We start from the raw sequence: 13,003 nt of genomic DNA, 5'->3' as shown, positions 1-13,003 counted from the left end.
AAGCACAGGAAGTAAACGAGGGCTTGTTTTGTTTCAAATTTAAATGAGATTAAGTTTTGCCCCAGGGAGCCAAGGCAGCAGCAGAGTTGCTGTGGAGAGGAGGAGGAATGGCTCTCCCTTCACCTGGGCACCTGAGGTTTTTTTTTGCTCAAGCCCTTGGAGCTGACAGCAGCCTGTGCAGTGGCAGGCGAGCCCCGGCTGGCGGGGACGGGCTCCCACTGCCCAAAAAAATGAGGCTTCTGGGTACCAGGACGGTGCCTTTCCAGATTTACGCCTCGCAGGGTTACCAGGAAGGTTAAGAGAAGAGCGGTGCTGCTTCCTGAGGGGCTGCGCACCGAGGTTCGCCGGCGTTGATCCGTCGCGCATCATTCGGTCGAAAAAGTTTGTTCTTCGGTTAGCGCAAAATTGGGGCTGTGCCTGCATCGGGGGATGCTGCTGCTCCTTCCTATAGTGGCTCCCAAATTCTTACTGAGAGAAGGCGACGTGAGGAGGACAACCTAAAAGCTGGGACCTTCCAGCCCTCCACCCTTCTTCTTACACTTTCTAACAACCTGCTGGTATTCCTAGACAGAGCAAAGAAATAGTTAATGCAGAGGAGAAGGATGGATGAGCTGCCCTTCTCCTCCGTGTCACCCTACGGGCGCAGGCGATGGGAGCGGGGGTCCCTGGGAGCGGGGGTCCGGGCTGGCCGGAGCGGTGCGCGTGCCGCTGGGGGCACTCGTTTCTGTTTGTGTTCCTATTTCTGCGCTGGAAGAACAAACAGGGAAGTGGTTTTTCTGCAGTCTCATTGCAGCTTCGCAAACAGGGCGCAGAATTCAGCCGGTGTTGCTCAACTGTCACAGCGTCAGAGGTGACGGCGCAGGGGGACCGAGCGCGGCGCATCCCTTACCGCGCGGATGAGTGCTGGGAAGAGGTGATGACCAAATCCTTTTTTTTTTTTTCTTTTTTTTTTTCTTTTTTTTTTTTTACTGCAACTCCTGCAGGTTTCAGTGCCTGCTCCCTGTGTGCACAGGCATGTGTGAATTTCTCCAGTTTGCTTGCCACTGGCTCGTTCTTGCAAACAGCCCCTGCGCAGCAGCTCCAGACCCCACGTGAACTTGGCGTTTGCAGGGAACCGGGGAACGTCAGCGGATTCCCCAGAGGGGAAGGATGCTGGAAGGGTTCGCAGAGGGCAAGCTGTTCATCAGAAGGAGTTGTTTGCTGGCTGAAGGGCTGGATGAGGCATTTTGGTTTAGTGGGTAGGGGAGCCTGCATGCAGCGATGCCCGGGTGGGATGGGAGCTGTGGGGCTAGGTGTGCTGAAGAACCATCCCTTCTACCAGGTTAACATGAGCTGGGCAAAACTGCATCTCCAAAAACTCTTCTTCATCCTGCTGCTAGGCAGGACCAGGCAGCCTGGGGCCATCATCTCAATCCTGTGGCCGACTGTCCAAGGCCCCAGTGATTTACATTTGTTTGGGCTGATGGAGGGCCATCATCTTCCTTTGCCTTAGCATTTCTCTGCCTTTCTCCCTTGAACAAAGGCAATGCTGAACATGTGTTAGTTTGCAAGCAATTCCGTTTTGGGGTTTCCAGGCGTGAGCGCAGGGCTATGCCTGTGGATTTGAGTTGCAGACACTTCAGGGGGATGTTCATTTGTTTATAAAAGAAACCCACATCTGTTTCTGTTTGAGTTTTTCAAGCAAGCGTACATAGAAACATTTCTCTTGGTTTCTGGCTCTGTAAAACCTAGATTTTGGGCCGAGTTTAACCTAACAGTGACCTTTTCAAAGTATCCCAAATCTATTTATTTATTTATTTATTACTTTAATAGTGATGCCATGCAGGGGGTGGGTCAGTTAAAGGTGAAATTAGCTTCTGACGTAAACAAAAGATTAATTTGGGAGCACAGATTGCGTTTTGTGGGGACTTTACATGGTTTAGCAGCACAGCAGCTGAGTTGCTCCTGAGAGCTTGGGCTGGTGGGGCACTGGGCATGGGAGGGCTGTGGGCGATGGGTCCCCCTGCGCTGGGTGCCAGAGGGGTGTGGGGAGCCCATAGCTCGCCCAACCTCCGCCAGACTTTATAACCCTGTGCTCCAGATGAGGAAAAGGCCCAAACACCCTTCTTCTACAGTCAATTCCTCTCTTAAGTACCATGTGGTTTACTACTGTTTGGCTGCTCAGGAAGACGTGTCCCTCAGAAAACAGCATCTTCCTGGAAGTCAGCCATTGTCGGAGAAGATCTGGTTGAGCTCTGTGGTTTTGGCCCCAAATTTTGCTCCCTTCAGGCACGCGGTACGGCGTGGGCTGATAGGTGCCATCCGTGCCCAGGCGTTGGGTGCCTTTCCATGCCGCTGTGTCCAGAGACGGCCGTACTTTCCCCAAGCCAGAATTTCCTTCAGAGGTGTTGAAATGCTGTTTGGTTTAGAGGATGCTGTCATGGATCTGGCCAAGCAGTGGCAAAATGATTTCCCAAAGCGGGGCCACTCTTTTACCTGCAATGTGAGCCACCTCTGTGTGCGAAAACAAATTCATTCTGTTGTACAGCGAGCGCGTAAAAGTGTGTTGTGTGGGTAGGAGTAGGACGGAAGTGGGATGCTGGGACCAGGTTCAGTTAAAGGGATGGTCAGTGCATCTCCTCACATGTCGATCAGAGCCAAAACCTGTCCTAGCATTCTGACACCTTTTTCCCTCCCTGGAAGGAGTGTGGTGTGAACGACACTGTCTTGCCATAAGGACAAAGGTGGCAAACACTGGGAATCCCACTGGCTCTCAGTGGCATTCCTTTGCCTCAGCTCAGGTCTATCTTTTCCCCGTTGACTTTGGCTTATTTAATCTCTGTGACTAGGAACTCCAGAGTCAATAAAAGCATAGCTCCAGCTTCGTGCTCCAAGAGCCTGCTTGCCACTTCAGACCAGTAGGAACCAGTTTAAAAGGTTCCGGTAGAATTTCCACTAAAAGTAAGCAAACTGCAGTTTAGAGAGCTGTCTTTTAGATCATTTTCCCCAAGCAAAATCTAATGGCTACTTGGAACAAGGCTGGTTTAATAACATCTGTTTCCCCTGGAACCACGGGGGGAAAGTATTGATATTGCCATATTCTCAAGGAACGTTTTTAATCATGTTTTGACAGAGCAATGCCTTACCACAACACCGATAGTTAAAATGTTTATGGCGCTTTGTAGTATGATCCCTTATAATGGTGTGATAAAACATAGCACGTATACTGTAAAATACAAGCACTGGAAGGGTTTTATATGCTTACGTGGGACTTTTCCTGTTGATTGGGGGAGATGGCATGCGCTAGCCTGTGTCCATGTGCAACCGAACCACACAAAACTGGTGTTTTGTTATAATTCCCGCTTAACTGTTTGCAGAAGTGGTTGTGTATGCGCTGTGTTGACACCCTTAGATTCTTAGAAAATGTCTCAGAAAGTACCAGGAAGATTTCCATGAGATTAATGTTGTTCCCCGCGGGTGTATTTTCGCTCCCAGGCTGTTGAGTCGTTGTCCGGTCCATGGGTAGCCCTCTCCATCCAGAGCTCCCAAAGCCTGGTATTGGAGGCTACCAGCCACGTTGCTAAACTGGGGGTCTTCAAAAGTTTAAACCCCTTTTTGCTTTCCTTTTAAAGTATCTACTCGTACAGGTTCTTGACTTTCAAGCTCCGAGTGCTCGGTTCAGGGCGAGTTCAGGAGAATCTGTTGGTTTCAAGCGGTTCTGTGACTTCTTCAAAGTCACAAAGCAAAGCAGCGGCTGAGCTTGAAACAGATCTGCCCTCCTCCTAATTGGCGCAGTGGTACCCGCTGCCGAGATTTTGTCTCCGAGAGGATGGAGGAGTCACCACCCCTGAGAGCTGCCGTGCCAGCAAGGGGCTGCACAGCTGTGCCGGAGCAGCTCTGGGTGATGGGAAGCATGTTTCAGGCTTGGCTGTGACACCAGAAGTCTTAAAAGAAATCGATACCGCCTGAGTGGGAAGATGAGTCAGAGGGTAAAACCCCAGTCTCGCTGTATGCAAGGGTCCTCTTCAGCTCCGGGATGCTTGGACTTCCCCCCGCAGACATACCGAGAGCGCGCCGAGTTTCCATTCTTCTCTCTGCGCGCTTCTCAACTTGGCGGCCCAGACGGGTGGTGCACAGGACATCTTTTTGTCCCGTTGGTCCGTGGTGGGGCATCTTCTGCCGCAGGGCATCCTCCGATGGCGATGCTCTTGCGTAGGGAGGGACGTTGGGTTGTGCACCCTGCATAGGCAAATTGCCATGCAAAGCTGGTAGAGAAACACCCTAAAAGTTTTCTAAAAAGCCCTGTGAGGATTGTTTTCTTCCTTTTTTTTTTTTTTTTTTTAAGCCCCTGGGTGGTTGTCTGTCATGAGGGTAAGTACTGGCTGGTGCTGGGGTACTGCGGCGTGCGGATGTTTGAAGGTAACAGTGATTTGGTGCTGCGATGAGTTTCCCGGGCATCGCGTCTAATGTTCGGTTTCTTTTGTTACAGATGGAAGAAAAACGACGCAAGTACTCGATCAGCAGTGATAACTCAGACACCACTGACAGTAAGACCTTTAATTCAAGGCTTTGAATGAGATAACTAAGCTGTTCACCTCCAGCAGGGAAAAAGCTTGAATGATTACTTTGCAAAGAGCGGAGGAAAGTGTATTTACTGGGAAGTCTCCACACAGCGAATTGTGCGCTGGGCTGGGTTTGTCAGAAGCGCAGCCACAAGCCGATAGCAATTTGAACGCCGGGCTGAAGGGATGAGGGGTCTGGGCGAGGGAGAGCCGCTGATGCCAAAGCTGCTAACGAAGCGAACACCCTTTGTAGACGAGCTGTCCTGCTCTCAGCCGGGTTGTGCTGGGGGAAAAGGGAGGTTTCTCCCGGAGCCGGGGTAAAACTGGAGCCACCTTCTTCCCTTCTTGCAGGCTGAGGAGCGATGTGGGAAAAGGGATGAGGCTCAAGCCAGCAGAGCTTGCAAGCCCACGCTTGCTTTTCAACATCTACCTCACTGCATCCTCATTCAGGAAGGCGCAGAAGCATGTGCTCAACAATAAACATGTGCAAATGTGCTGAATTTTGGCTATAAATAGAGCGCTTTCCTCTCCCACTTATTCCAGGGTTCCACCCGCTGCAGCCATACCGCAGTGCCGTAGCGGTCCGTATGGTCCGTCCCCTCCGGGCGCTGGGCTAATCCCTCGTCTGGGCTCCGGAGTTTCCCACTGGTTGCTCTTGGTTTCTTACGAATGTCACAGTAATTTCGTCTGGGCCGTGCTGGGAATCGGCTCTCCACGCTTGACAGGATCTGGCTGCTGGATATCCGAGAGCGAAGGGGACTTTGCTAAAAGACACTCAACTTCTGGGCCTTTTCCTAACAGGATGATGGGGAGATTACAGGGGGTTACGGGAAGGCTGATCTTGCTGGGTTTGGCTGCCGTTCCCATAGCTTTAGCCAAAAAAATTGTCAGCGTGAGTGGAGTTTGCAGCGCTACTGCCGACGGGGACCCACGGCCTGCTGCGGCCCCGGGGAGGCCGGGGGCTCGGCCGTGCCCGCAAAAAGCGTTTTGAGCTCCGGCAGCACCGCTCGCTTCTCATGAAACAAAACATCTCTGCCTCAGAAAGGGGTTTGTTTTGGAAGCCGTGCCCAAAACTTCCCGTCTCCGAATCCCCAGGTGCTCAGAGGCTTTACGGAGGCGAGGCGAGCCATGCTAGCGGGCTTCGCTGCCTCTCGGGGGTACGGCGTCTTTGATCGCTGGATTGAACAACGTGACCTTGGGTATTGGTGCGGCAGGTGATACCTGAGCTGTTGACAAACACTGACACTGCCGTCAGAAAAACAGCCATCCTTCGGGAAAGATTGGTGTCATCAAATCTGTTGTTTTGTGAAACACGTTTTTTTGTAGTGGAATCTAAAGGGATCCTGCTATACAGAAGACCCAGCCAGTGTCATTGTTATAAAAAGATTCCAGTAATTAGTTTATTATTATGAAATGCAGCTTTTCTTGGTGGTTTCTTTTCTTTATAATAGCAGTAGTAGTGATGGTAACACCTGTGGGTTGCAAATAAAGATCAGTAACATAATGATCGCAGCACGCTTCGGGCTCCAGCTGCCCTTGCTTTGTGGAGGTGGTCACGGTGGTGCTGATGCTGCTCCAGTCAGGGTGGTGAGGGTTCGTAATACTCCCAGAACAAAGTAATCCCAAGTCCCAAAGCAAATGCTCTCTCACTACCGAAAAGTGTAAAGTGCACTCGCTGGGTGTGTTCTGTGGCCTGGTTCCCACGAGCAGGTTGCTGAACCGCGCACAGGCGTGGAAGTTGTTGGTCCTGGCAGTGGCAGAGGAGTTTGGCCGAATTTGGTCAATGTTTTTGACCATGGGGTTTGAAGTCCTTGAGCAGTTCCGATGCTTGTCTTTAAGCATCTTTGTTAGAAAATTTTGAGTCTTTAGTCTACTTAATTCCTTATTCCAGTAGATTCCTGATTCCAGGAACAAGCTCATTCCCTCTTGGAAGCGGTTCTTACTCATGACTTTGGGTTTCTTGCTTCTGATGGCTGCATGGTCTCCTCACCTCTTAGCGTTGACCCAAAGTGTTGGTTGAGGCTGTAGTAGTAGCAGCGGGGCTGGTGACAAAGACAGGGAAAAAAAAGTTGTCTCTTTTCCAAGTGACCTGTCTCTGTTGCCTCGTTGCAGGTCACACCACGTCTGCCTCCAGATGCTCCAAAATTCCGAATACCAAGTCCCCCTGGTCACGACAGAAGGAGAAGAAGCCCTCTGAGGTATGTTGCCTTTTAGGCTTTTACCGAAGGAGGGTTTTCTCCCAGGACCATACTTGCCCAGATGTGGTAGCAACCAGCATACCCACGGCCGGCTGTCGGTGGTGGGTGCCAGGACGGGGCATCATCCAAGAAGCTGGAGCCCACGCTGCAGAGCCACAGCTCCCGCCAGAGGTACCCAGCGGGCGTTGTGGATGCAGGGTGGAGGAGTCCTCGTGCCCACTCCGTTGGGATCCTCGTGCCCACTCCGTCCCTGTTGATGCAAGTGGGGAGAGGTTGAGTTTGGCGGGACTGGGAGGTCCTGCAGTGTCGAGGTGGCTCCGTGCGGAGGTTCTCCGATTCGGGTGCCCGCTCGGATGCCCTTTCGCTAATGGCGCAGGGCATGGCCCTGAAGCCAGGGGAGGGCAGCTCAGTGGTGTGGAGCTCCTCCCGGAGTGGGAGATACGGAGAGCTGGGAAATGAGGGATGGCGCAGCTGAGTTTGAGATGACGTTGTGTTGGTTTCCTCCTCTCACAGGGCTCAAGGGCGTTAAGCTGATGCTGTTGGTGTTTTCTTGCTCCGGGGTTTTCCCTCACTCCTTGCTGGTGCGGGGGGCACTGCCCAGCTCTGCAGCGCAGGGTCTGGGACCGGGTCAGGAGGAGCCACGTTTCCCAAGGACCATGCTGGGGCGGATGATGCTATGTCCTGTTTTCCCTCGCCTGCCTCAGATATGATTCCGCTAGTCGTGGAAGCTGTACTAGGCATGAGCTGCTGTTGTAGCAACTGCGGTGTTTAGCCCAAACCTCTCTAACATCCTCCTTTGCGTCAAACTGAGTAGAGATTTTGAGGTTTTCCTGTGGTCACTGCCTGCATTACAGCTGCACTTAGTTCTTGTCGCTGGGACAGATTTACATTGACACATCTACCGTGTTGGCCATGGACAGAGATTGAAAAAGTCCGAATTGTTTGTGCCTTGGGTGAAGAGAGGGGCTGCAAAGCTGTTATTACCAGCTGAGGTAGTTGGGAAAACTCCAGAGAGCAAAGAATGCAGATATCACCGGCTGCTGACAGGGCCGTTGGAAAGTTGCACATTAGGGCTGGTAATGTCATTTTTTATGTTTATCTCAAAATGGGTGAGGGGGTGAATCCCCCGTTGAAAAAGTGAAGCACTTAGGGCATCTCCTTCTGCTGGGACGCCGTTATCCCTCTCTGATATAACTGCCCATCCCTGTGCCCGATGTGTCCGTAAAGGCATCGGATGAGCCACGTAGGTACCCGCAGAGATGCTCAGTGTTAGATGTGCGAGGATGTGCCTCGTGCCACCCTGCTGCAGCCCGGTAAAATCCTCCTCCAAAGAGCCTGTGTGAGGAGATCTCTTTCTGCATCCCTGGTACAGACACGTTTTTGTCTTTAATATGAATTAGCTTTATCGGCCAGCTGGGAGTTCACCTGGCTGCTACTGAAGTTACTGGATATCAGTCCGAGCCAAGACTCCGTAAGTGAAAATGCTTCTGCGCTTTGTGAAGGATGCGCAGACCCAGACGTAAGTTTTGCCGCGCTGCAACAGCTGGAGGGAAAACTGGATCCGAGTCCACGGCACCCGGGGAGACGTCAGATGTGGGACCGCAGAGGCCAGGCTCATCCGTCTGCTTCACGCTGCGTTACGCCCCGAGGTTCTCAGTGAAATGGAGCTCTGGAACAAATAAAGTGGAGCAAAAGCTTAACAGTGCCCAGCTTAGAAATAGCTGGGACAGAAAGTGAACCCCGGTGGCACATCTGAAGTGAAACTCCAGGGGAATTTGGGGAGGCTGTGTGTTAATTACTGAAGTTGGAGTTTGGCCAGGATGCTCAAGCTGACAAACCATTTTTTTTTAACAAAAGCGTGGTGGGAACCTGAGCAGATGGGACTGCTCCAGATCCCAGCTTTACTCCCATTTCCCCGCATCTCCCCTGCGGCCGCTGGCATCCGAGTCTGTTTGAATCCAGCTCCAGGTGGAACCCAGGGGTCAGGAGAGCGTGTGCTGTCCCTGGGGCTGGACACGGGATTGCCCCGCATGGCAGATCTGAGACCTGTAGCGATGCGTGGTAATGGTTTGGAGGTCGCCCTGGTGAGTGCTGGTTTGTGGATTTCCTCTATGGCAGCATCTTCCAAACTTTTCCACAAGTGACCCAACTTCTGCTCTTAGTGTGAGCAGCCGTGAACCGTCTGATCCGGGTGTGGAATCCACAGCTCCGTCATCCGGGAAACGCCGCAGGGTTCGGCACGTCCTGGAGGGTTTCTCACAGGAGCCCTGGACGATTTTGGGCCCAGACTGGGATGGGCATCATGTCCTGCTGGAGCAAGTGCTGAGAGGAATAAAACGTAAACCGTTCCACTCTCAAACCTACTTCACGTGAAATACTGAAGTACTTTTCCCTTTGCTGTCCCACTGAGGATGGAAACCACAGAAGGGTGGCACAGAGAGCGTGATGAAGGCGTTATCACGTGTTGACCCCCACGCTGGGCAGTCTGACCCAGACATTTTGGGGCTGGACAACCCTTTTGGAACAGTAACTCAAACTCCAGTTTTACACGTGGCTTGGAGCTTTATTGAGAGCTGCGCTGCTGTCCGGGTGCAGAGGGTCGGGCCATTCCCAAGGGATGGCGATGCCCGAGGACGGGCGGGGAGAGCGGAGGGTTTGTGTGCCAGCCCCCCTGCCCCTCTCCAGCTCGTGTCCGTGTTTCTCCACGAGCTGCCGTCTGCATTCCCCTTGACAATCCAAGCAGGAGATAAAAAAAATCAAAAGCATTAGTGTTGCATAGTTATTAGCCAGGTCAGGGGGTGATGTTTATTATGAAAGGCTCTGTGAGAAGGGATTAACTATACACATTAAAAACCACCCGATACGCGGCATCTGGAAAAACAAGCTTCTTAACATGGAAAAGTACTGAGCTGTTTGTAAACACGGGCGCGGGGGGCCATTGCCAGGGAGGGTGATTATATTTATCTGTGCCTGTCACGGGGCTCTGCCCGGGCTCTTTCCTGACGTGTCCCGGGCACCGGGCCTCCGTCTCGGCTCTCCCCCTTGCAGAGGTGGCAGTTGTCCTCCCCTGCCCCACGCCTGGGCTGCTGAGACCTCGGGACAGAGCCCCGGTGCGACACCAGCGGTGGCACGGGCCCGGTTCTGCTGCCGTCACCCGTGGGCAGAGGGTGGACCTGGGCAGCTGCTGGCGGCTTTTTGCGTATGCAGTGACAGCCATCTACCAATCTGGTCATTTTAATTAATCTCATTAGGGCTCGTTTGTCTCTGAACCTGGCCGCACGTGGAGCGTGGTGGCCGGTGCCCATCCCTGGGCGCCGCTGGCCGAGGAGCTCTGCGAGGGGGATGCTGGTGATGCTCCCCGCCCCAGGAGCTGGAGGGAGGGGGATGCTCACTCCCGCCCTCCCTGTCTCGAATGCTGAATCCGCAGCGGGGTGTAAGGTGGGCCTGAAGTACGGATTTCTGCTGCTTTTAGTGGCGCGTTAGTGCAGTCCTGCCCCCGGCTACAGGGCTCCTGGGGATGTGAGCGCAAACCTGGCTGGTGAGACGGCGGTCGTCAAGCCCGCTCTCCTGTTTCTGGCAGGGAACAGTTGTCGGTGTCTGAGGAGAGGAGAGAAGAACAAGGCAAGTGCGTCCTGACAGTTGCTGGCTCTATCCGCCAGCTCCCAGCCGTCAGCGGCCTGGGCATCCCTCGGATGCTGCCTCCGAGTCGCTGCCGTAGCCGGCGCCTTAGTCGTTGGCTCCTCGGCTCTTTGGGATCCAAACCACTACCCTGCAATGGGTTGCACTGCTAGAATATATTGTTAGGGGAAAAAAAACCCAACCCCCTTTTTTTTTGGTGCAAACCTCCTGCCTGATGCCCCTCCAGCCATCCCTTTAGGAAGCTGAAGGCTCAGCTCTCCTCTGCAGGTGCTGCTCAGCTCGCCGGACATCCCCATCGCCTCCTTCTTCGGCCGGGACCTTGTGGAGATGAGGGGACCGCAGCTGCAGGCTGGGTTCAAGAAGAAGGGGAAACCACAAATTTATACAATTTACGTTATTTTCTACTTGCCTTGTTTAGCTCTGACTTCCGTGTTTTGAAAGATGTCTTTTTATATCTCTTTACAAGGATTTAACCCTTGTAACAGACATCCTCATCACTTCCCTTCTGAAATGTAATTCTCAGTGCGTTAGATCTTGGGTTTTTTCCCCATTATAGATATATGATGGCCCGCTGCAACGTGAATTTAGGCCTTGGGCTCTCCATCCTCGGAGAAGGGCTTCTGTGAGAATGGCCATGCGAGGTGGATGAAGAGAAAATCCGTCTCTTGGTGAGAGGTTTGACGGCAGTGGCTTTGTCCCTTTTCCCAAGCCGGCGTGGGGACAACAGCGTAATACCATTGTCTTCCGACCACTGAGAAGGGCCAGACAAAAAAGCTTCTTGTTCTTGTTTTAAATGCTGTTGGTCGTTGAATCTTTAACATTCAGCGTTTCGAGAGGAAGCAAGACTAGATGAAGAGATAGCAGGCTGGCTCCCGAACGAGCATGAGAGTGAGTAGGTTTTTTTTCCCTGCAGGCAGATACTATCACTGCTAACCAACGCACACCGGGCATTGCCGCGTTTCGGAGCCTTGCAGCCGAGTGTCGCCACTCGTCTCATTTTGGAAAAAGCTGAAAAAATGTGATCTAATGTCCGGGAAATAGGGCTGGGGGGGGTGGGAGGGGAGGCCTGCACCCACCGAGGTGCCGGCTCAGGCTGATACGAAGACAGTTTGTACAACCAAAAACTGTTCCCAGGACTCCCATTGTTCCCCTGGTTCTCCCTTTCTCTAAAAATCCTTCTGACTCATCAGCTACAACAAACAATTTTATGCTTGAGAGGGTGAAGGGCTAGTAGCGCCGGCTGGAAACGCGGAGGGAGCCCTGCGAAGGAGGCGCCCGGAGATGCCCGTGGTCCCGGTGCGGATGGAGGAAGGGGGTTATGGCCGGGTGTGCGCGCAGGACACGGCTGCCACGACTGCGGTTGTGGGGAAAAAAGGAAGTGTTGAACCAAAAGCTAAAGAAAACCTGGTATCTCGGCATCAGAAAGCAGTCCCGCGTCCTTTGTGCGGTGACCTGCTGCCGCCCGTCCTTCGGAGCGATGCTCGGTGCGCCACGCCGCCTGCGCTCGCTACGGAGAGGTCGTCCGTGCGAGATCCCGCGTCGTGAGGGCGTCGGGGGAGCATTGCGGGTTTGCTGGGCTGTAGGTGGGAACGGATTCAAATGTGAGATTGCGGCTGTGGCCAGTCCCTTCCCGCCTCTCCTGCCCGCTCTCTCCCTCACGAGCACATTGCGCTTCCCAGCACGCGCTCGGTTTTGAACCGTGGGCTTTATTTCTCTTACATGTCACGCTAGTACTTTGCAGTATGGAGTGCTTTGGAAAGGTGGTTTTTTGCTAAAACTTTTCAGGGATACAGATGTTTTTTGCCTATAAGAAAAACTGCATCCCATCCTGGAACTGGGAGCAGGGATGGAGCTTGTCCCTCCTACCCAACAGCAAGGTCTACAAGCTCCAAGGTCAGCTGGGTGCAGATGCAGGGGAAAATGTGTAAAACAATTCCTGCAGGCTCCGAAAGCCTCCTGCACGGGGACCCGGCTTGCTGGAGCCCAGCTGAGCCGCCCGGTCCCTTCGGAGCTGGTTTTCACCCAAACTGGTACCCGTGCCCGGGTGATGCTGAGGCCGTGCTGCCTTTCCGGGTGAGATGGTCCACGCCGGATCCTGCACGGCAGTCCCTGGGCTGGCCGCCGTTTTCAAAGCTAATCAAAATCGGCGCTAGACGAGTGTTTCTTTTCCTTTCGATTTAAAGCCCAAAACAGATAGGGCTTTTTGGCTCTCGCCCAGGAGCTGGTTTTGTACAAGCGGGAAGTCGTTGCCGCGGGATCTGAATGCGATGTTTTTTGGGGCTAAGGGGATAATTGGCAGGCTCAGACCTACGATGCCGTCGCTTGGAAAGCTGAGTCCTTGACAGAGCGCATAAAGTGGGAGCTGAATGGCGGTGAGATTGCCGGGCCACTTTATCAGAGGGGTTTGTGAGTGAGTCAGAGAACCTGGAAATCGATTGGATTGCACAGAAAGGTGGTGGAGAGGCTCTGAGAGGGGCTGGTTGGCCACAGAGGAGGAGGAGGAGGAGGAGGAGGAGGAGGAGGAGGAAGAATGCTTCTGCAAAGCGGCACAGCCTGGGCATCCTTTGCTAAGGGTTCCCAATGCGTGATGACGCGCCCACCACAGTGAGGCACCGTGTGCGATGG

At 53.2% G+C, this 13,003-nt stretch overlaps 1 protein-coding gene across 3 annotated transcripts in view; it reads left to right on the top strand.

Annotated features, from left to right (window-relative positions):
* Positions 1-13,003, top strand: part of JADE2 (jade family PHD finger 2) — a 73,139-nt gene that overhangs the window by 8,283 nt on the left and 51,853 nt on the right. For 2 of the 3 annotated variants that reach the window (XM_086759195.1, XM_086759193.1), the window contains exons 2-3: positions 4,469-4,526; positions 6,654-6,739. In XM_086759195.1, coding sequence (XP_086615321.1) covers positions 4,469-4,526; positions 6,654-6,739 — 144 coding nt within the window. Of the gene's footprint in view, positions 1-805; positions 914-4,468; positions 4,527-6,653; positions 6,740-13,003 lie in introns of all 3 variants that reach the window. The other variant, XM_086759194.1, reaches the window with a different exon arrangement.

This window comes from Chlamydotis macqueenii, chromosome 14 (genome assembly GCF_036417535.1).
Source record: "Chlamydotis macqueenii isolate bChlMac1 chromosome 14, bChlMac1.mat, whole genome shotgun sequence".
Classification (NCBI taxonomy): domain Eukaryota; kingdom Metazoa; phylum Chordata; class Aves; order Otidiformes; family Otididae; genus Chlamydotis; species Chlamydotis macqueenii.
This window is presented reverse-complemented; position numbering and strand designations above follow the sequence as displayed.